This window comes from Python bivittatus, unplaced genomic scaffold, assembly GCF_059951505.1.
Source record: "Python bivittatus isolate LINGU-HERP-01145 unplaced genomic scaffold, Pbiv_v1 ctg000200_np1212, whole genome shotgun sequence".
Classification (NCBI taxonomy): domain Eukaryota; kingdom Metazoa; phylum Chordata; class Lepidosauria; order Squamata; family Pythonidae; genus Python; species Python bivittatus.
The window spans coordinates 19,245,790-19,267,742 of NW_028277040.1; the positions used below are offsets into that span (position 1 = coordinate 19,245,790).

General features: G+C 37.4%; 1 protein-coding gene across 1 annotated transcript in view; it reads left to right on the top strand.

Annotated features, from left to right (window-relative positions):
• The window catches only part of PDE11A (phosphodiesterase 11A), a 174,766-nt gene that overhangs the window by 55,833 nt on the left and 96,980 nt on the right, over nucleotides 1-21,953 (top strand). Inside the window, exons 3-5 of the mRNA XM_088135821.1 lie at nucleotides 13,737-13,826; nucleotides 17,764-17,904; nucleotides 20,799-20,863. Coding sequence (XP_087991947.1) covers nucleotides 13,737-13,826; nucleotides 17,764-17,904; nucleotides 20,799-20,863 — 296 coding nt within the window. The remainder of the gene's footprint in view (nucleotides 1-13,736; nucleotides 13,827-17,763; nucleotides 17,905-20,798; nucleotides 20,864-21,953) is intronic.

The window sequence follows — 21,953 nt, forward strand, 5'->3', positions numbered from 1 at the left end:
ACACCATATGAAAAGGTAACTTTATTACTTGTGGCAAAGCATGCCTCAGACAAATACACATCTCTGAAGAATATACCTATTTTAATTATTTTTATTATTGTCATTATTTAAGTTTACTATGGCTGCCCATTCCAAAAGACTGGGTGGCTATAATATATTGAGTACATGAGTTTCAAACAGCCTGCATAAACAGTATTGTGTAGGTATTTCTAATTTAATTTGAGGTTGAAAAGATAGCATTAACAGTATATTTGGTTGTTTCAGTACTGGCACCCTGTTATGCTTGTATAACAGTGTGTAACGTTTTGCAGGATGTAAGCTCATAACATTGCTCATAGTGCTGTACTCACAGAATGTTCATCCAGTCATTTGTTCTATTTTGCTGTTTTTCCCTGTACCCATAAAATTACCCAGAAGAAAGGCAAATAAATCCATTAGAAATTGTTGTAAATAAACTTCCTGTCTGTTTAGTTAGAAAGGAACAGAGGAGAGAGAGAGAAACACGTTGCGTCACTCCTCCAAAACTCAGGGGGCAACTTTCTCTGTGTTGAGCTTTACATAAACTAGATACTGCAAGCAGTACGCCCCACTGTCACCCCCTTCTCTGACATCCTTGTCCTGTTGAGTTAGATGAAATGCATGGATGAGCCATCATCCCATTCCCTGTTGTTATACCACCTGAGAGATTGCCATGTGTGCAGGCAGAGAAATTCAGAGCAAAAGTTTTAACTTTATGTTGCCAAGAAGCAAAGAAGGAACAAGACTGGGGCTGCTGATTGCCTTTGAAAGAGTGCAATATTTGATCAATGCTGCACATCACAAGCTGCTTAAACTGTTTCTTTTCTTTTATGCGCCAGCTAAGTTGTTTGGAAACTTGAAAGCTTTGTGTTGTTTTAAATACAATCAGCCTTTAAATGCAGGGAGGCTGTGTAAAATGTTCTTTGTATAGCTTTACAGCAAAGAGATGAACTGTGGGTGGAATCTTTGGTGCTTGGACTTAAACTGGTAAATACAAAATCCATGTTTTAAATCAGTGGCTATCCCCCTTTGAGTTAGAAAATGGGCAAATTAAGTACCAGCTTTTAGAGTGACCTATATATTTTAAATTCAAGGTTATGTCCCTTTGAAAATCTCTCTTTCTCTCCCTCCCTCATAGTTTTATCATCTAGATTTGTAAGCTTTATTGATTGATCCGAGAGGCACAGCACGCTGTGTGGAGTAGTTAGAGTTTACTTCTCAAACCATTCATAGAGTTTCATTTTTCCACTGAAATGCATGTAGCATAGATTCAGGTAAATAAAGGTACAAATTCAGGCAGTATTAATCTAAACTAAAAGGATTATGAGGATTTCTCCTTCTTGAATGCAGAATAAAGTATCTGCTGTTCTGAGAAGTGGTTTTTAGCTCTTGATCTTCCTTTCTAATGCAGAGGTGGCCATTCCACAGATGTGATACACAGGTGCTGCTACCCGCTCCTCTAAGCATTCCCTGGAAGCTTCTCACTACAAAAGTGTGACACCCTCTTTGCAGTGAAGCCTTTTCACTTTCTTCCATCTTCCCTTCTATCACTTCCTAAGGAACTAAGAGAGTTCTGCTCTGTTGGAGACTATCAGTTTCTTACCCTTTGATGTAGGGGTTGTACTATTAGTTATCTAGAGAATCTCTGATCATCAAAGGACTGATGATTTACTGCTTGCTAACTGGGAACCATCAGTTTCCTGCCCTTTGTTCATCACTGCCACCAAAAGACTGGTAGTCTTCTGCCTGGTAAATGAGGACTGCCAGTTTCTCATCTTCAGGGATTATTACTGTTATTACCCACTAAGATTAACATTTTTCTACTGTCCGTGATTACCTCTTACTAAAGCACACATGTGCATACCATTTCATCACTGGCATGATCATGCCATATACGCATCCATTATACTGCTTCAAGTTTTTTGAGTAAGTTTTTGTATGAGGCTTAAGAATCAGACCAGGCATTCAGTTTCTTTACTTAAAGCTTAACAAGTGGTCATAACATTGAGCATCTAAAATTTCATTACAAAATTTAGCATCCTAATCTGGGCAAGGGAAAGATGGGGAAGAGGGAAACAGGGCATGGAGACAAACCATCTCTGAAGATAGTTCTAAGCTGGAATCGCTTCCTTTTTGCATTCTGATGTTAAGTTCTCACCATTGTTGTACAAGTAGTCCTCTGTTAATGACAGTAATTGGAACTGGAATTTCTGCTGCTAAGCGACACAGTCATAAAGCGTGATGTCACATGACCACACCACTTAACAAGCAGCAGTTTTGGCACTTATGGTTGCCGTTGTTAAGTGAATCCCATGTGTGATGTCACGTGGTCACTATTTATGACCTCCTACCGGCTTCCCCATTGACTCTGGTTATCGGAAGCTGGCAGTGAAGGTTGCAAATGGTAATCACGTGACTGCAGGACGCTGCAATGTCATAATTGCGAGCCGGTCACCAAGCATCTGGATTGCAATCATGTGACCACAGGGATGCTGCAACAGCCACAACCTTGAGGGTCAGTCATAAGTACTACTCATTCAGTGCCGTTGAAAGTTTGAACAGTCGCTGAATGAGTGGTCGTTAAGTGAGGACTACCTGTATTTTGTCAATTTCTCAGAAGTAGGGTGAGATGGAGAAGGATGCTGGAGAAAGTGGGAACCAATGGGCACATTTCTTTCAGGAGGCCTTCTTCATTCTGGCACAGTTCCCCTTCTCATTGGTTCTTCACCATATTTCTCCGTATATGGAGTGCTTCCTTGTCCCCCTTTTCAGCTCTTCTAAAAGCATAATCATGTATCTGCCTGTCATTAAATACAGTACCAAATTCTAGATTCTTCCTTCTACTGAGAACTCAGCTTCTGGTATCACCTTTTCGTGTACAATCTAAAGAGGGTATGGGAGGGGGAAGGTAAGTAAGCAGATTAGAGGCCTTACACAGTTTTGCAAAGTTATGACAAAGCAGAGCAGAAATCAATGCTTCTTTTACTCTGTATATCAATAGCATGTATTTTCAGCATTGATATTGATCCCCTGATTAACAGAGTGCTAGTGGGTGGGAACTTAGCAGAACCAAAATGCTTGCCATTCCTGCTCTAATGAATTAAACTACTATAGATTCTTTTTTACCAATAATTTATTTATTTATCCATCATATTTATATAGCCGCCCATCTCACAAAACGTGACTCTGGGCAGCATACAATAAAAAATTAAAAACAATTATATTAAAACAATCAACAATTAAAAATATTAATATTATAATTAAAAGGCAAGGAGAGAGCAACAGATATTAGCAACAGTGGAACTGCTTCAATAACTCACCATTTCCTTGGGGCCCCAAGGCCTGATGACACAGTAAAGTTTTGAGGGACTTGCAGAAAGTTAACAGGGGTGGAGACAGCCTCACCTCAGGGGAGATGATGTTCCATAGGACAGATGCCACAGCAGAAAAGGCCCATCTCCAGGGTCCGGCCAGATGCAGCTCCTTATCAGATGGGACCCGCAAAATACCTCTTCTGCCGGATCTGAGGGACTGAGCAGATGTAATTGGGAAGGGGCAGTCCCTCAAATAACCCGGCCATCATCATCATCATCATCATCACCACCACCACCACCACCACCACAATAAAATATCACTTGTTCTTCTTTGCTGTTTTATTTTAAGGAACTAAAGAATATGCAACATAAGGTGGTAGGCCTCTGCCTCAGGTTAAAATCAGAAGAAACGGCATGGAAGAAGGTGTACTGTAAGAGATATATGAAGTCTAATGCAGCCTATTTTGGTGGGATATGGAGCAACGTGGGAGGAAAGTTGTAACCTTTTACTTGTAAGGTTCGCTAGCCTGGATTCTATGATTTCCAATGAGACTCCAGACCGAGGTTTTTCCAAAGAAGGTTCAGCTTTTATTGTTGGCCAAGAGAAAAGCAGGGTGGACCATTCTCCGTCCAACTGGCAGCAAGGAGACAGAAAATTGCCACACCTCATAACAGATTACAACAGCTTTTATAGTACTTTAGAATAGCAGAACTTAGTAATGGATAATTTTTACAGCCAATCGAAGGAACTTAAACAGAATACATTATTCCCCGCCTTTGTTTGTTTCTATTAATTCCAGAATACATTATTCTCCTCCCCTGTTTGCTTATATTAATTCAAATGAGTTCCCTCCCATGAAACCCCTAACTCTAATTCCTTATAAGTCTCTGTAGACCCCTGTTCTGGGTCCTTCTTCCCTTTTTCAGGCCAAGGTCCGGCCAAGAGGAGGGGGAATGGGGGAAAACTGCAGACAGTTCCTCTTTTCAGGACCTTTGATATAAGCTAGTCAGACATTTAACCACATTTCTCCCCCCTTCCTTTTATCAGTATAACTTTTACTTTGCTCAGCGTCTTGTAACTTTCATGAGTTCCCCTACTTGCAAAAAGCAGCGTTTCTAGACTGACCTTTGACCGCACAGTCACTGTCAGCAAAAGCTTTGGGGTACAGAAGCAAAACAAGCAGTTAGCATTTAACCATTCCTTACATACTCAATCAAGTTTCTGTTCCAGTGGGAAACATTTTCTTCCTACTTGTTATTATATCATCTTCTTTGATAAGCTGAGGATGGACAATTTTGTTTTTCCAGGAAGACAATCAGCCTGCACTTGCAGCAGGTATAATTCTTGGCTTTGGGAATTCAAATAAACATGGTGCATTCCCGGGGAGCAGTTCTTGTGTCTTCATATTCCTCTGATGAATAACAAGCAAAAGAATGCCACCCCCCACCCTACCTTCTCTGCCAAATCCTGTCTGCGCTCCCCTTTCACTTGCTCAGTGCTTATGTGACTGAAAGTTTCAATCTTTCCTATTGCACATTAACAAATGGCCACATACAAATCCTGAAGAATCAATAACTTGGAAGCAGATTAAAAGAAGCTAAGAAAGATTTGTGTTCTCAAACTGCGGGGGAATTAGTAGCAGGTTTAAAAATAGTCATTTGAAAAATATTCATTACAAGACTTTTTAAAAAAAGCCTTTAAAGATAATGTGATGGTTATGATTCAAAATCACTGGAAATAAAAGTTGTAGCAGATGATGTTTAAATAGTACAGCCATCCCTCAGCTTAGATAGTAAAACATTGGATCTTAATGCAACATATTTCACACATATGGATCAAATTTCCACTGCAGTTTCCGTCATTTATGTAATGAGGTCAGCGCATAAATGATCTGAATCCCTCTCATGCCTCGTTCAACACACTTTCAACACAGTTTCTTCAGTAACAGGTGCACAGTTCTCCCAATCAGTCCATTCATGTATGAAAATGACAGCTTATTACGTGTATTTGTTGACCAATTTCCTCTTTTTTCCTCTGCTATCCCCATATCCTCCCAAAATCTATTTGAAAATCTTCCTCACTCTCCCAGAGCAGATATGGGGAGTGGTGAATTATTACATGGATACAGTTGAAAGTTACTCTTTTTTAATATTTGTATTATGAAACTATTCACTTCAATGTAATTTGATTGAAATAAGGTTCAAGACAATTCAATCAAATTTAGTCTTAGTTGTGGTTGGCCTCCTCTGCCTATGTTTTGGAGTGCAGACCCAGCGTGAGGTTTAAAAAAAAAGTGCACTCTTGTGTTAAATTATATGTGCTGAATGAACAGACTTGTACCCCCACTTTCAGCAGCCTGCCAGACACAAAGCTGTCAGCTCAGACATACCTAATACAGTGCACATCTTCTCTAGACCAAGGCTCAGATGGAACATGTACCCAGGAAAATTACCTTCTTCCCTGAGAAGAAGGCAGAGAAAAGGTTTTTTTATTCCTTGAAAATCCAAGCCAAAATTGGCATATGAAAAAAGGAGAGAAGGAGCCTCTCTCCCTTACGCCTCTGATTTAAGGTTTTACTCTGCAAAAATCTGGAAAAATCCAGGAGAAGCAAGTAGGGTCTGTTTGCTGCAGCAATTCTTTACCTCTCAGATATAGGTGAATAGTTCTGCCAGGAACTTGCAATTTTGGGGGGGTGCAGGGTCCGCTTCTTTTTTCTTCAGATCAATCGAATGTTGATCCATTGCTTGTGACAGGAATTGACAGGAACCTTCAATTGGACTTGTGAATTACTTCAATGTATGCACACTAATTAAAATCTTTATTGTCTCTGATGTTTATTTATTTATGCAAGCTCAGTACTTTTGAGTATTTTGTGCAGCTTGGAATATCTTTGTTTCAGATTTCCTCTAAATTAGAAAACAGATTAATATCCTCTTCTAATCTTTCTGTTTCCCTTCTGGAGCTTTTTGTGTTTGAGCAGCCTTATATTTTTATGAACTTGGCTAGTGAATGTTTTATATGTAAACTATTTGAAGCTTATTTAAAGCTTATTTAATTTATTAAACAAATAAATTTATTTAAAGTTTATATTTAAACCATTTAAAGCTTTAAAGAATCCTCTCTTTTTCTTTTCTTTTTAATAAGACTACTTATCACTTGTAAGATTGTTCTGTCTCCCAAAGGAGGGGAAGGGCTGATTTCTGTAATCACATGATTCATTCTACAGGCTCAGGTTGTGGTACTATAGAATTAATCAAATTTTTATTGGCTTCTTTTTCTTTTACCTGCCAGTAAGGTGTACTGGCTGTGTGATGCCTAATCATTGCAGCACTCCACTATGGGGTGCGGGGGAGGATGCCAAGTAAAGGCAGCATCCCCTGAAACATAGCTGGTAAAGTATTAACTACTGAGTAGCTACACCAAGGCAGGAAGGTACGGCCAGGTTTGTATACCCAGAAAAATTCTGGGAGGAGAAGATTTCACCTTCCAGGCTTAGCCCTGCTGTTACACAATAGTAAATGGTTAACATGAGTGTACTACAGTTATACGTGCTGGTTCCTCCTTCCAAGCATTGTGGCTATCCAACTGCCATTCTGTTATTTAAGGGTTTAGCATGTTGTACAATCACTGTTTTGTATTTTGCCCACAACAGAGTGAATGGTTAAATTCCCTTTGCATAGGAGATCAGTCTTGAGAAAAAAATCAGGCTTTTAAATTCTGGTGCTGTGTTGTAGAATGTTAAATCACTGCAGAAGATTTACTTGGAGGAAAGAAGCTAAGCACTCAAAAACAGTTAGAAATGTACTGTGAGTTTTTTTTTTTTTTCCTCTCTCTCTCTGGTGTCCATTGGAAAGACAGATCATAGCAGACCCCTTTTTTGTTAACACTGTTCAGATAGAAATGAGTGTTTGTGTGCATGTCTGTGTGTGTAATTTGAATTGTATTTGCTAGTACAGTCCATAATCTTGAGGTGTCCAAGCTTCCAGTTTCCACAGACTTATGTACATCCCAAAGCATAAAGATTTCCATGATTCTATACATATTCCAAATAAGAACCATAAATACATACACACGTTGGGTGGTATAGGCTGACAGACTTTGTGCAAGTGGAATATTTGATTACCTGGAAGCTAGGGAAACTGTATTAGCAAGCACAAATCCAATCTTAATGAATCCTCTGCATGCATTAGAGCAGTGTTTCTCAAACTTGGCAACTTTAAGATGTGTGGACTTCAATTCCCAGAATTCCCCAGCCAGCTTGCTGGGAGTTGAAGTCCACTTATTTTTGGCCACAAAATCGTGGTTTCAGCCCAGACCTTTAGCCCAATGAAAGACTGGACTCGAGAAATTCAGTTACTCATTTATTAAGGCACCTTAGTAAGTGAGGACCCCTTCTCAAGAAGGAGCCCCGTGAACTGGAAGCATGAATCTTTTATACCTTAAAAAAAAAAAAAACAGCATCATTATCTGAGATTACATGATTGGTTACATAGTTAAGCATGTGCACTTAAGGACAAATATCCCATAATAACACATCTTCAAATCACATGTATCGGTTCCATGACAATTTCTACATCTAGGGCTTTCAGTTGTTTTTGAGACTTTATTAGTTCTATCTTCAAATGCTATCAGAAAGTACCTAATTTCACACCTGATCAGCACTGTTGTTCTTAGCCGAGTTGTTAGCTTAACCACGAAGATTGTTGTCATGTTTGCAGGTTCAATTCTTGTTTCTTTCTATTAACCCAATTTTGATGATATCAATATCTTAAAAGTTGCCAAGTTTGAGAGACGCTTGCCTCGTCTCGTGTCTCGTCTCATGTCAGAAATGCAGGAACTGGAAGGGAGATAATTATTAATCTAAATTTTAAAAAATTAAAAACTTTAATAAACATATAGATTTATATAATTCTTGCCCAATGCTGGGCCACGTTGATGGCAAAGATAAGCAATTTTTGCAAGACCAGTAAGTATGATGTACTCTGTGTGCAGGAAACTCATTGAGGAATTTATCAACGGCATCCCCATATAGTAGGAATGAAACTTGCTATTGAGAGACACTGATTTAGAGTTATGTATTAAAATGCACCTGTATGTGCCACCAATAGCTTATGGCCCATGGAAAGTTAGCTACAAGTTAATCAAGAATATTCTAACCCCAATCATAAATACATTGCTGTCTTCCCAAAGTATGTGAAATTGTAGACATGGCAGAACTACGGATAATGATATAGTCTCCTTCCACTACTATGAAACGTTTCAAAATGCCTTGATGCAAACCTATACCTAAGACATCCCAGAGAATTACTGAGAGTTTCTTAAGCCTACTGATTCAAAAAAGTCTCTTCTGCTTAAGAAGGATTATGATCTCTGCATAACTTCCTTACAACTATCTTCTAAGGTTCTCCAGTACCATAAACTCTCTTGCAGGAGAGGATGAGGTTAAGAGAGAGATTTGAGTGAAGAACACAAGCTAGCATAACACAGTAGCTAAGATAGTACAGTATGAATCAATCTCTGTTGAAATGGAATAGATATAAAAAAGATTAATATGTCGCTCTTTATCTTGGGTTTCAGACTCACAGTTGCAGTTTAAACCATCAGCTTGGTAGTTTGGGAATCAAAACAAGGATCTCCCTAGAAAATTGTTTGTTGTATTTTGGTTTGATCAAAGGCCTTGATGATGAGCATTGCCAGTCACACACAGCGCAGATGCCACAAAGTGCAGTCATGTTCACACCTAACCACATTGCAATTGATTTTTAGGCCATGGATTCAGGTGCTTGGTGGAAGTGTATTATATTTATTTTTAGAAAGATATTACATAACTCTGATTGGGCATGAAGATGCAAGTTTGGACAGATTAAACACATAGTATGAATTAGTTATAGAGATTATTTATGAAAGAAAATTAGCTTTCTACTAGGGTTCTTCCAGACCCTGAAAGCATAAAAAAGAAAAGCTTCTTCTTCTTTAAGTTTATTCTGATTCCAGCGGCTTAGATTTACTAAATGTTTCTTATTTGAAAGGATCCACCCAAGAAGGGGGCAATGCTTCCTTTGATTATGGTATCTTTTACTGATAAGCTTGAAGAATCTCCGATACAGATTCAGTATACCTTATTTACTTACAAAATACTCCCAAATCCCCCAAAAATCAAATAGAAGAAGGCACAATAATTACAACCCCAAGCAAAAAATGTGCATGCCTCAATATATAACATATATTGTTATATATCGGTTGCCTGGGCTGTCATTGGTACAAATAGAAAATCCTTAGGAAATTTATTTCAGCATATGATATATATTTTATGGTTTGTGAATCTTTTATAAAACTAGGAATACACCTGTCCATTATTCAAAGCTTTTTTCACTGCCCATATGATTGTGTGGTCCTCTGAAAGGGTAAGATTCACTGGATTTATGGTAGTTTTAGAAAGACATACCCTACTTATCTTTGTAGATAAATCAAGTTCTCAATAAACATCAATATGCAAATAGACTTTTTGTATCCCTAGAATTTCTTTCGTCTTAAGCTATGCTTCTAAATATTCCTATATTTCCCATCTATTAACTTACATCTATTGTAACCTTTTTTCAACAAATTTACATGGTGATAAATGAAATAATATACTTTAAAATTAGAAACAGATTTGTGCTTACATTCTTGATATTACTGTATAATAACTTTAATTTAAGCCATTGGAATTGTTTGATTAAAAATTGAGCAACTGGACTTGTAGTGAAAACTTTGATTTTAAAAAAATCTATCCCGTTAGTAGTTGACGCAGAGTCCTAAGTTAGGTGGTCTTCAAATATTTGCTCTATGTGAGCTGAAATAAATGAACTTAATTTGTAATGATAATTTGAGATCTTGAGTTAAAAAAACACCTTTTTGTTGCTCTTATTGTAAATATTCCAAATAATCAGTGCAGTATATAAATATGTCATTGTGTTTGCATCTCTCTCACTTTTTAGGCATCATCAGATGAATTTGGGCAACTAACCTTAAAAAATCTATAGAAAGAAGTGGGGAAAGTAACATAAAAGATCTTATTTATAATTGATTCCCTTTGGAGAAAATATTTGGTGTAAAATGTTTGGGGTCAGCTAAAATAAAAGGATGATATTCTAGATAGATAATTCCCATTTTTAACCCATTTATTTGTTTTCATGTCCATATTCTAAAATAAAAATCATACGAATGAATAATATTCCAAAGTGAAAAAGATCAAGTATTCAGCTAGATTATGGCAGTTTTTGTTCTTTAAATGTAATTTACTTTCCAGATAAAACAATGAAGACTAGAAACACTAATATTAAGTCCTCCCTCCCCATTCCAATTGGAACTGATTCTAAGCAGTTTGCACACAATATTTATATAAAGTTAAAGTTAAAAGGTACAAAGTCTAGAACAACAACAACATAGTATTTACTGATCTACTGATTTATTTGGCAATGCATGTACAAATCTAAGCTAAAACTGTGATGTTCCATTCTTTTGCAAAGCTTTTGTTGTGTTCAAAGAAGTCAGTGCAATCCTATAGATTCTTGAACAGTTTCACATGTGAAAAAGGATTTACAGTATACAGGCTGAGACTCTTTTTTTTTTTCATGCTAGTATCCATAAGATATACATTTTTTGATACCGGACAATTAAAAGTGTGACCTAATTGCTAATAAAATTTACATTGCATATGCTACATGATATGCAGGTTACAGTCTCACATCATTTCCTGTACGGCTATTTGTATTCAGTCTAATACCTTCTGTGAAGCTTTATGTAAAGGCCGAAAATAAATAATGTAACCTATACATCCCTCAGAAATAAGCTCCTTTGATTCTAATCTGGTTTATTCCCAGGTAAGTGCATATGTGATTGCATCCTATACTATTTGCCTAGAGATTTTTATTTATTTGATAAACTAGTACCTTAATCAAAGACTATTTGATTGGATATATGAACTTTCATGTGCTTCTGTATAATCCACAAAGCATCTCAGGGAACATAAAAGTTTCTTTCCTTTCCTATTGTTTCCTAGACATTTTGAAATTTGATTTGAAATATTACTCCTTTTCTTTAGAATAGAATTTCTTTAGCATACACCCCAGTTTTCTGCTGAGCAATGTGTTTTGCTCTGCTTTGCTGATGTTTATTAAAGGAAAAATCCATTCTGATCTGGTTTGCACTCAGAATGGGGTTTTCTTTTAACTTTTAAAAAATTCAATATGTGGGAAAACTGCCCAAGTGCCCTTCTCTTAGATCAGTTGCAATCCCTTCTGAGGTGCTGTTGTGGAGTACAGTGGCCTAACCTCTTATTAAAAGAGATTATTATGGTTGGTCGCACGGTCAGCCAGATGGGATTTGGCATTTTTATCCACCTATTGAGTCCTTCCCAAGGACCCAGAATAGACAGATGTGGTTGTTTGATGGTGTTAAAGGTATCGTCGCAGGATGTAAGCTGTTCCAGGTAAAGATGCCTTTTGCAATTATTATTATTATGGTTGGTCGCACAGTCAGCCAGAAGTTTAGATGGGATTTGGTATTTTTATCCATCTATCAAGTCCTTCCCAAGGACCTGGGGCAGGCAGATGTTGCTTGATGGTTTGATGGTGTTAAAGGTATTGTCACAGGATATAAACTGTTCCAGGTAAAGCTGCCTTTTGCAATTGACTGAGGTGATTTTGTCATTGCCGATGGTCTTCAAATGGTGCTCCAGATGTTTTGAGATTGCATCTAAAGCGCCTATAACTATTGGTACTATCTTTGCTTTCTTTTGCCACAGTTGTCCTACTTCTATTTGCAGGTATTTTGTTATTTTCTCCAGTTCTTTCTCTTCTCTTCTGCTGTCTCCATGTATTGCCATGTCCACTATCCAGACTTTTTTGTCTGTCTTATCAACAGTTGTTAAGTCTGGGGCGTTGTGTGGCAGGTGCTTGTCTGTTTGAATTCTAAAGTCCCAGAGCACTTTAGCATCTTCATTTTCTATTACTTGTCTGTTTTGTGTCCCACCAGGTCTTGCTTGCAGGCAAATGGTATTTCTTGCAGATATTCCAATGCACCATTGTTGCTACTTTGTCATGCCGTTGTTTGTAGTCAGTCTGTGCAATCTTCTTGCAGCAGCTGACTAGGTGGTCCACTGTTTCTTCAGCTTCTTTGCAGAGGCGGCATTTGCTGTCTGTTGCTGTCTTCTCCATTCTGGCTTTGTATGTATTTCTTCTTAAGGCTTGGTCTTGGGCAGCCAGGATTAGCCCCTCTGTCTCTGTCTTCAACTTTCCTCTCTTAGCCATTGCCAGGTGTTATTGTTATCTGCTTTGCCTGCTAGTTTTTTTGTTTGTTTGTTTACTGGCCATGTAATACTTTGCCTTGCCATGTCTCTTTTCTATTCTTCATTTGGTCTTTCTTATACTTGGTCTCATTTGGTCTTTCTTTCTTCACTAGTTTGGTTTCTTTGGTATTCAGTAAGCCTTCATGGTGTACTAGCTTCAGTGCATCTTCTTCACTGTCCTTCAGATATTCTTCCAATGCCCTTTTTTCTTCTTCAACTGTCTGGGGTACTTATAACTTTCCACGCCCACCTATGCTCCTTGGTAAGTAGAGTCTGTCAATGTTGCTGCGTGAATGAAAGACATGATTCATTGTCATTATTTTGCTGGTATTCCTATCCAGGGCTTTTAGTTCAGATTGAGTCCAGTCCAGTATTCCAGCTGTGTATCTAATGACTGGAATTGCCCAGGTGTTGTTGTTGTTGTTATTTTAATCCTCCTTTTTTATATACAGTATATAACTAAAGGTGTCAAACATACCAAATACTCCTTCCTCCTCCTATTTTCCCCACAACAACCGTGTGAGGTGGGTTGGGCTGAGAGAGAGGGACTGGCCCAAAGTCACCCAGCTGGCTTTCATGCCTGAGGAAGGTCTAGAACTCACGGTCTCTAGGTTTCTAGGTCAGCACCTTAACAGCTACACTAAACTGGCTCTCTTGCCAGTCTCCCCCCCCCCCCCCCCCCCGCAATTGCCTAGGATCTGAGAGGCAGCCAGGGTTCTCAGCCTAGCCTAAGATTATGCATTTTAAGAGGAAGGTTCTTACCACGACAGTCTTTCCTGGGAATCATTGTCATAATTCAGAAACATTCCTTAGAAAATACCTGAGGAGTTGAATTGCAGCCCACAAAACTGGGTATGGAAAGAGCTGAGCCCAATTCTCCCTCCATGGTTTGTAGCAGTGAGTTGGAGCACGGGTCCTCTTATCCAGGAACTCTAATTTTCATTATGCAGAGAACTGGAAGTATGTTTGGTGATGTCAGACTCTACCTGATACATGTCTTGTGAAAATGAGATTGCAGGTACACATGTAATTTCATAAAGAACTTTTGATGGGCTTGTCTTTCTTTGTGTGCTAGGTAATGGAAATGTACCTTCCCTTCTGCGGTATTGCCATATCCAATGCTCAGTTGTTTGCTGCTTCCAGGAAGGAGTATGATAGAAGCAGAGTAAGTCAGAATAACAACAAGAATAACTATCACTAATATTATTTCATATACCAGCTGTTTTATCATGAGATAAAAGAAAAACTGACAATTTGCATTGTTATGGTACTTCGTAGTTTCAGCAAAAATAAACGTAATTGATATTACTGCTAATTTGTATTTATATTTTAATACTGCCATTATTATTTTTATCCAGTGAAGCAGTGTGGTCCATTACTTTAAATTCAGTTGGAAAAAGGTACTTTGAAACATAAGGAGCACAAATGCAGCACCTCTGTGTAGATCATTAAAGCAGCCACATTATTTTTCAAGATTGTGTGGTTGCCACAGGGAGATTTCTGTTGCAACCGCATGATTCTGAAAACAGACATGGCTGCATCAATAATGAGTTAGTATCTATGTACATGCTTTCCTGGGAATAAGTTCTGCCGAATGGTGGAATTTCCTTATTTGTAAATATGAAAAGGACTATGGAATATATGTTTCCTATTTTCTTATTCTTCCCCTTATATTCAGATAATGTTTGTATCTTCCTTATATTTTTATTTGCTAGTATTTACAGCAATTCATTTCTATTTCTAATGTGCCAGTGCTTTTAAACTAAATCACAGCTGATAAAATTTTATCAAGATTTTACGGTGCATAACCTACAAGAACACAGCACACGCTCGGTTCAAAGAGCTCTCTTCTGCTTTTAAGAAATTGATTATAGCAGAAAGAAAATTTCTGGTCTTATTTTTTTGACATTTCAGCTTTCTTGATTTCCCCTGTCTCTCTGCCAGATGGGTGATATTTGTGAGCACAGTAGGAAGCAGGGAGAATGGCGCGGAGGCAATAGACAGGCCCTTCTAAGTAAGCTTTCCTCACACATTTGCTTTGCTGTGCCTCATTTGTGAAATTCATGTGGGTTTAGTCATAGTCAGGTTCAACTCGCCTAATCTTCCTTTTTTTCCCCATTGCTTCTTGCTTTTTTTTGTTTGTTTCTAAAAAGAAATAAAAAGTTAAAGGAAAAAAATCCACAATAGTGGTGCTAGAAGCATTACCCCCAGTGGGTCAATATATGCCTCATCTTTAGGACCGGCACTGTGCAAATCCAGTTCTCATTTCCTCTGTCTATTCTAGGAGCTCAGTACATATGTCCCGGAAGGCCTCCTTTCCTTTTGGGACACTAAAAAAGATTTTGTTAGTCTGTGAGAATAATCCCTATCAAGATTCCAATAATGTGGGAACATAAAAAATAAATAGCTCCAAAGAATCCCTAAATTTAAAGGAGCAATAGGATTTTTCTTCTGCTCTTTTTTTTTCAGCTTGTGAGACTTGGATGTGCAAGTGGATAATGTGTACAAGGATAACACAATGCAAGAGATTCTGAAAGAAGCCTTGATTATTAGTCCTTATCTATACAACTTTCATGAAAAGACATACACATTATGTTTACCCCTTTTTTGGACTTCATACTTCTTTTCCTCCTCACTCAAACTACTACTGTTACTCAAAGCAAGCCTTGGTAATTAAGAATTGCTTCTGAAGTCAGCATAGGCTTTCCCGTTTTTCCCCCCCTACCCAGTCCAGATAGTAAGATCAATTGTCATAGTACCATATGATCATATTATCTGGATGGAGATGTTCAAGGGCATAAATGTAGCAGAACCTGGCCCTGCACAGTTTTCAGTGTAAATCTGTCCTAGAAATTTTAATATAAACGAAATACCATTCAAAAAGCTCTTTAGAAGTGAGTACTCATAACCAGTTTCTAGGTACTCTGAATGAGAAATAAGAACCCGTAGTGTAACTTTTGGCATTCTAGATATTGCTGAACCCTGGGAAGGAAATACTATGAAAGATTTAAAGATGTAGTTCAGTAATATATAGGATGCCTCAGGTTATCTTTTCCTAATGCAGTAAGGAAGGAATCTTTACATGTTTTTCCCTCTGACTTCGTCCATGCTCAAATCTGAGAGACAGGTAGTGTATACATTTAATAGATAAATAAATCTTGAACTACCCTTGCCTTAGAGCAGCATTTCTTAAACTTTTTTTTCTCTCAGGACGCCTTCCCACTTTTAAAAATTATGGAGGACCTGCAAAAAGTTTTGTTTGTGTGGGTTATATTTAGCAATATTGACCATATTAAAAATTAAAATTGATGCATTTGCTGCTGCTGCTTCTCACAATTGTTTGATGGGATTTTAATATGGTATTGTTTTTCAACATAGGCTGGCAAATAATTTTGATTTCCCAGACCCTTGAGAAGGTCTTGGGGGAACCCCAGGGGTCCTAGGACCGCACTTTGAGAAACAGTGCCTTAGAACTAGATTCTATTCTGTGGAAACAGCTTTTAAAGTAATTGTTATCTTGATATATTGGAGGACAATCAGTTGACAGATTGCAGTCCCTTAAAGGCTAATGTACCTTTTTGTGAAGTAGAGTCCGCTTCATCAGAGGTTTGGTTTGTGATTGTTTATGTTAGCTGAACATAAACTGACTGCTGAAGATAATATTTTGTCTGTTCAATGAGTGGACTTCAAACCACAAACACTTATATGATAATAAATCTGTTATTTTATACCTAATATTAAAATATTTAACATTTTATATTAAAATGCAAAATGCACTTTTTTATACCTAGTTTGCTTATAAAATCTGGCTCCTAATACATAGAGTTTAATTAATTTCTTCTTCAACCTACAAGTTGTCCTGTGTGAACAGAAAATCATAACCAAATAAACATGGTAGAATGTTATTCCTATGTTGACTTTTTTCTGTGCATTAGGAAGGTACTAGAAGGTGACCCATGTGCCCGTTCGCCTGCATCTGTATTAGTTTACCAGTTTCCTCCCTTTCATTCAGTAGTGGGCAGTTCTGGGCCCAATCCTATCCTTGAAATTCCCCCAAAGCGGGAGCGGGGAGGAAATAGGACTAGAAAATTTCCTTCTGCCACTCCTAGTGATTTCACCATCTTTCTGTAAAAATATCTGCAGTTCTTCAGCTGGTGATTGCCCACTTCTGCCTTAATTAGTGCAGTATGAATACGAGCAGGAATCGGCATCAACACACTGTTCTGTATTCACACTGTGTGGTGTCATATTTGCATACCCCCTGTTTTAAGGTTATAGCACTCTTAACAAAAACAAATCCCTTGTAAAATGCATGGTATTGGGCTGCCTGTAATCTATTCGTCTTAGCTACCATAATTATCAAGGCTATAATTCTGTTTGAGAAAAGATTCTTTTTTTCTTTTGTGACGTAATCACTCTGAAACATTCAGAAAAGCTACTCCAGGCATTTTTCTTGTTCTTTGCTAATACTTTTCAAGATCACTTTATATCTAGTTTAGCTCAAAAAATTAGTAGACCGCCACTGAGAATCAATTTGTTATGTTATAATTTGCCTTGTGAAACACATAAATTAGATACTAGAATCTGAAGCTATGTAGCTGTGAGATTAATTAACGCTTTGCATCTCTAGCTTTCAGATTGCCATGAAAGAAAAAAGAATGATTTCACGTTTAGCACAGTATCACGCAGGTTTATACCAAATTTGCTTGATTATACTTACTCTGTGAACTTTGGGCTAGATTATTGTTTTTATTATTATTTTCTTGGAGTCATTAAAGTATGTCAAAATATCTTGGCTAGTTCTTATAGAAAGCTAATATGGAACATTCCCCAGTCAGAAATAGTTTAATCAAAATGTATAGTTGAAATATATTCAAACCTCTTCTAAGGAAGCCAGATTGAGAACATTCTGTATTTATATGTTATAGGTACAGTTATCTTTTACTAACTGTGCATCTAAATTTAATTTACAAGTAGCTTAACCAGTATCCCAGAGTGTTAGTAACTGGTACTTTTTACAGCTCTTTTTAAAAACATTATGCAATTATTTATTCATTACTTTTGGAAACCAACTGTGATTGATTTCCATCCCATGTATGAAGGCCTTGCTGGAGGTGGTTAATGATCTCTTTGAAGAACAGACAGACTTGGAGAAAATTGTGAAAAAAATTATGCAACGAGCCCAGACTCTACTCAAGTGTGAGCGTTGTTTGGTATTGCTTCTTGAAGACATTGAATCACCAGTAAGTAGATCTTTCAGATTTTGGAAAATATATTTTATATAAGTGCCATGGTGTTTGTAAATATTTAACTAAGAGATAAAATAATTCAGTGTGTACTTAATACAAAGTTTAAAATTTGTACAGTACTGAGTTTTTGGTTGACTAAGCCGAAACAGCTGCAAGCTAATAAGGTGGAACAGTCATGAAGAATTGGGCACTCAACATACCTGATATTGCTTTTAAGCAGTGATGCCCAACACACTCTCCCAGTCTTTCTGATGGAAAAGACTGAGTGTAGACTCTTGTTCCTCATGCAGTAACATTCCTATTCCAAAGGAAGAAATTTCCAGCAGAAGCAGAAATGAACTGTTATGCAGTTTAGGATTTGGGGGTGTTTTCACTTAGCCTGCCAAACAATATTTATCCCTCCCTCCACCCACCTTTGAAACTGGGGAGATGATAAGTTCAGACAGGACTGCATGGACAATCCCAGCTCTTCTGCAGTGTTAAAGTTGAGAAAAAGAATAGCTGTTTATCATACACTCAGTGATATATTAGTTGAAGCCTGTGTTTTTAAAAAATATTTTTGAATGCATTGTGGCTAATTATTCAACCCATTAGACCCTTGACCTTTGAGTATGTAATCCACTGAAGTTAGTGGATATTCTTAGTTTCACTGAGCTTTGGGAAAGGATCATAATTACAGTGACCATATGTCCTTTATTATAAAGGACAATCCTTTATTTCAGAAGGCTGTTCTTTAGATTTATTTAATTTAATTACAGGTAATCCTTGCTTAACGACCATTCGTTTAGCAACCATTCAAAGTTACGACGCCATTAAAAAGTGACTTATGACGCGTGCTTGAAGTTATGACCATCACAGCACCCCTGTAGTCATGTGATCACGATCCAGGCGCTTGGCAACCAGCTTGCACTTATGACAGTTACAGTGTCCTGGGGTCATATGATTGCCATTTGCAACCTTCCCAGCTGGCTCCTGGCAAGCAAAATCAATGGGGAACTGTGTGATTCACTTAATTACCAAGTGATTCACTTAACGACCACGGTGATTCACTTAACGATCGCTGCAAAAAAGGTGGTAAAATTGGGCCCGGTCATGTGATGATTTGTTTAACAACTACATCACTTAGCAACCTAAATTCCGGTCCCAATTGTGGTCGTTAAACGAGGACTACCTGTATTTATTTTCTTGGTTTTGCTCTTGAATTTTCCTTTGTAAAGCAAAGTTATAAAAATTAATTTTTTTAATTCTTATGAACCTCTTTCAGATTTGCTCCCTTTTCAAGAAAATATGGACGTTGTAGTCATAGTTCAATGTTAGGACATACATAACATCCCAGGTTTCAGTCCCTGGCATATCTGAATAATCCTCTGATTGGCATCCTAAGAGCTACTTCAAATTAGTTCAAACAGTATTAAATTTGATACACTCCAATTTATTTATATATTTGTTTATTTATTTGATATGATGCCGGCAAACTGCAAATGACTCTGGGGTGTTCACAATATACCAAACAATACAAAAATAATATAACACAACACACAACAAAACAAAGAAAAAGAAAAGACCAAGATGGTGAATCCAGCAACCCCCCAAACATCCCACCAATGACTAACATCCTGCAAAGGGGGCACCAGCCACCCTAGCCCGAGGCCTGGGAGAAAAGCCAGGTCTTTATAGGCCTTTGGAAAGCCAACAGGGTGGGAGCTATCCAGATCTCAGAGGGAACTTCATTCCAGATGGCAGGCACTGTGACAGAGAAATTGTGCTTCCTGGGTCCTGACAGATGACCTTGTTTAATTGAAGGAACCTGGAGTGCACTAATATGCTGTTGGCTCAAATCGGCCAGGCAGATACCATGGGAGATAGGTGGTCCCTCCAATAACTAGGCCCTATGCAATGTAAGTCTTTATAGGTCATAACCAGCACCCAGAAACAAAGTGGCAACCAGTGCAGCTTGCAAAGCAGGGGTGTCACATGGACATATTGAGGCATGCCCATAACTGCCTGCACAGCTACTTTCTGGATTACTTGAAGCTTCTGAGTGGTCTTCAAGGGCAGTCCTACATAGCCCCAGATGTTCACTCAATACTCCAAACTTTCATTAACGTATCACAGTTCCTAATAAAATACTGCTATAAAAGCCATAGGTGTCTGCAGCAACCATGGTGATAAAGGAATGATTATATGTGTGCAATAACATGATGATGAAAATCCTGCTTTTTAATGTTTCTGTCCTAATATCTGATACAGGCATGTAAATCGTGGGGTTTGCATTGTGATGTCAAAACATGTTTCGTCACTTAACCCCCCTCCATGGGCCTTTATGATAAGAGCTGGGGTATTGATCATATATTGTGTCAGTGATTGTAAGGAATTTCCATATTGAGGTCATAGATTCTCAAGTTGTTCTAGGGCAGAGGGGTAGTTAGAAAGCACAGGGTAGAGGAAGCTTGCTAAAATTAGGCTAAGTTTAGATTTGGTTGTGATTGACGGAATGGGACGCTGCCTGGGAATTTCATATCTGCTTTTTTAAGTGCTACAGTTGAAGAAAAGGAGTGTGTAGAGTGTAAAGAAAGAATACTTAAAATACTTTTTTAAAGGAAAGTATTATGAAAATGTTTCACTATTCACATTATATGGAGGTGTTCAAGTGACCAAAGAACACTCAAGACAAACTTGGTGATTTTGAGATCACACTTTGGAATGATATACTAATTTAGGATTCAATTAATTCTTGATTATTTAGACAGGGTTAAAAGAGCGCATTTTATGCTTTGAGCATAGATAGGGTACTTTGTGTTTATCTTTTATAATGAGATTATATATTTTTCTAATGTTGTATAATAAATTTGCAATGTATGACATGTATACCTTTTTTACCTTGACAGGAGGTGAAATTTACCAAATCCTTTGAACTGATGTCTCCAAAGTGCATTGCTGATACAGAAAATGGGTTAGACTTTATTCTTTTATATTAATCTTCTTTTTAGGAATAAACTTTGATTATAGGACAGAATTCTGTCTGTGAAAAGCTATTTCACCTTCATCCTAGAAATACAAATTAGAGGTTTTTTTTATTAATTGCACAATTTTTCATTTGTTACAAACAACTAATTTTGTTCACTTTTGTTCTGCTGTTGTAAGAGTATTATATATTTTTCTGCACTTAAACTCAGTATGTTATAGAACAGAAAATATTCTTCTTCAGATGGTATAATTGGTTACATTTCTATTATGTGGGAAACAGCTGCACAATTGTGACATGATTACATGGAATGTTATTTTAATAAACAGTGATCTAAAAGATTTGATTAAGTCCTTTTCTGCCATTGGCATTCCCTATGGACTTCATCCAGTTTATTAACCAGATCCATGCTTACTTAGCTTCAACAAATTGAAGATGCTTTCACAGTATTGATAGGTCGATCGATGTGATAATGGAAGAGCAATGATGCCTTCTTCCTTCCAGCCAACTTTCATGCATTTTTTGGCTTATTTGTATTTGATTTTTAGCGTTGAAAATATTATTTAGCTGCATAAACATTATTATGATAGTTTAAAACTTTGGACTGTTTCTTCTCTCCCGCCACCCCATCCCAGCAGCTTCAATATGGGAGTACCTTGAAGGTACAAGATGAGTACTAATTGAATCACCACTTTAAAAAATAAAGTCGGATTTTTAATACTTAATTAGTTGGCCATGTTTATATAAGATCTCTGTATCTCATACACAGTATATTTCAAGGACAGGAGTAGAAAGAAATAAAGGTATGTTTAGCATAAAATAAAAGGTGCAGATCTAAGGGTTCATTGAAACTTGGGAAAATTGTGATATTGTTGTAGTATCTAGCTTGGCTTATATACTTCTTAAGAATATTTAGCATGTAATTTGCTTCTAACTTTTATGTAGAAATAAGAGTCCAGAAATAAATCTGACATATTGTTCTCAGAACATAAACTGAGAACTGTGCTGACTGCCACTCAGTCTAACATAACAAAAAACATTTTCCTCTCTGCAAAGTAGTGTTGAACCCAGAAAATTT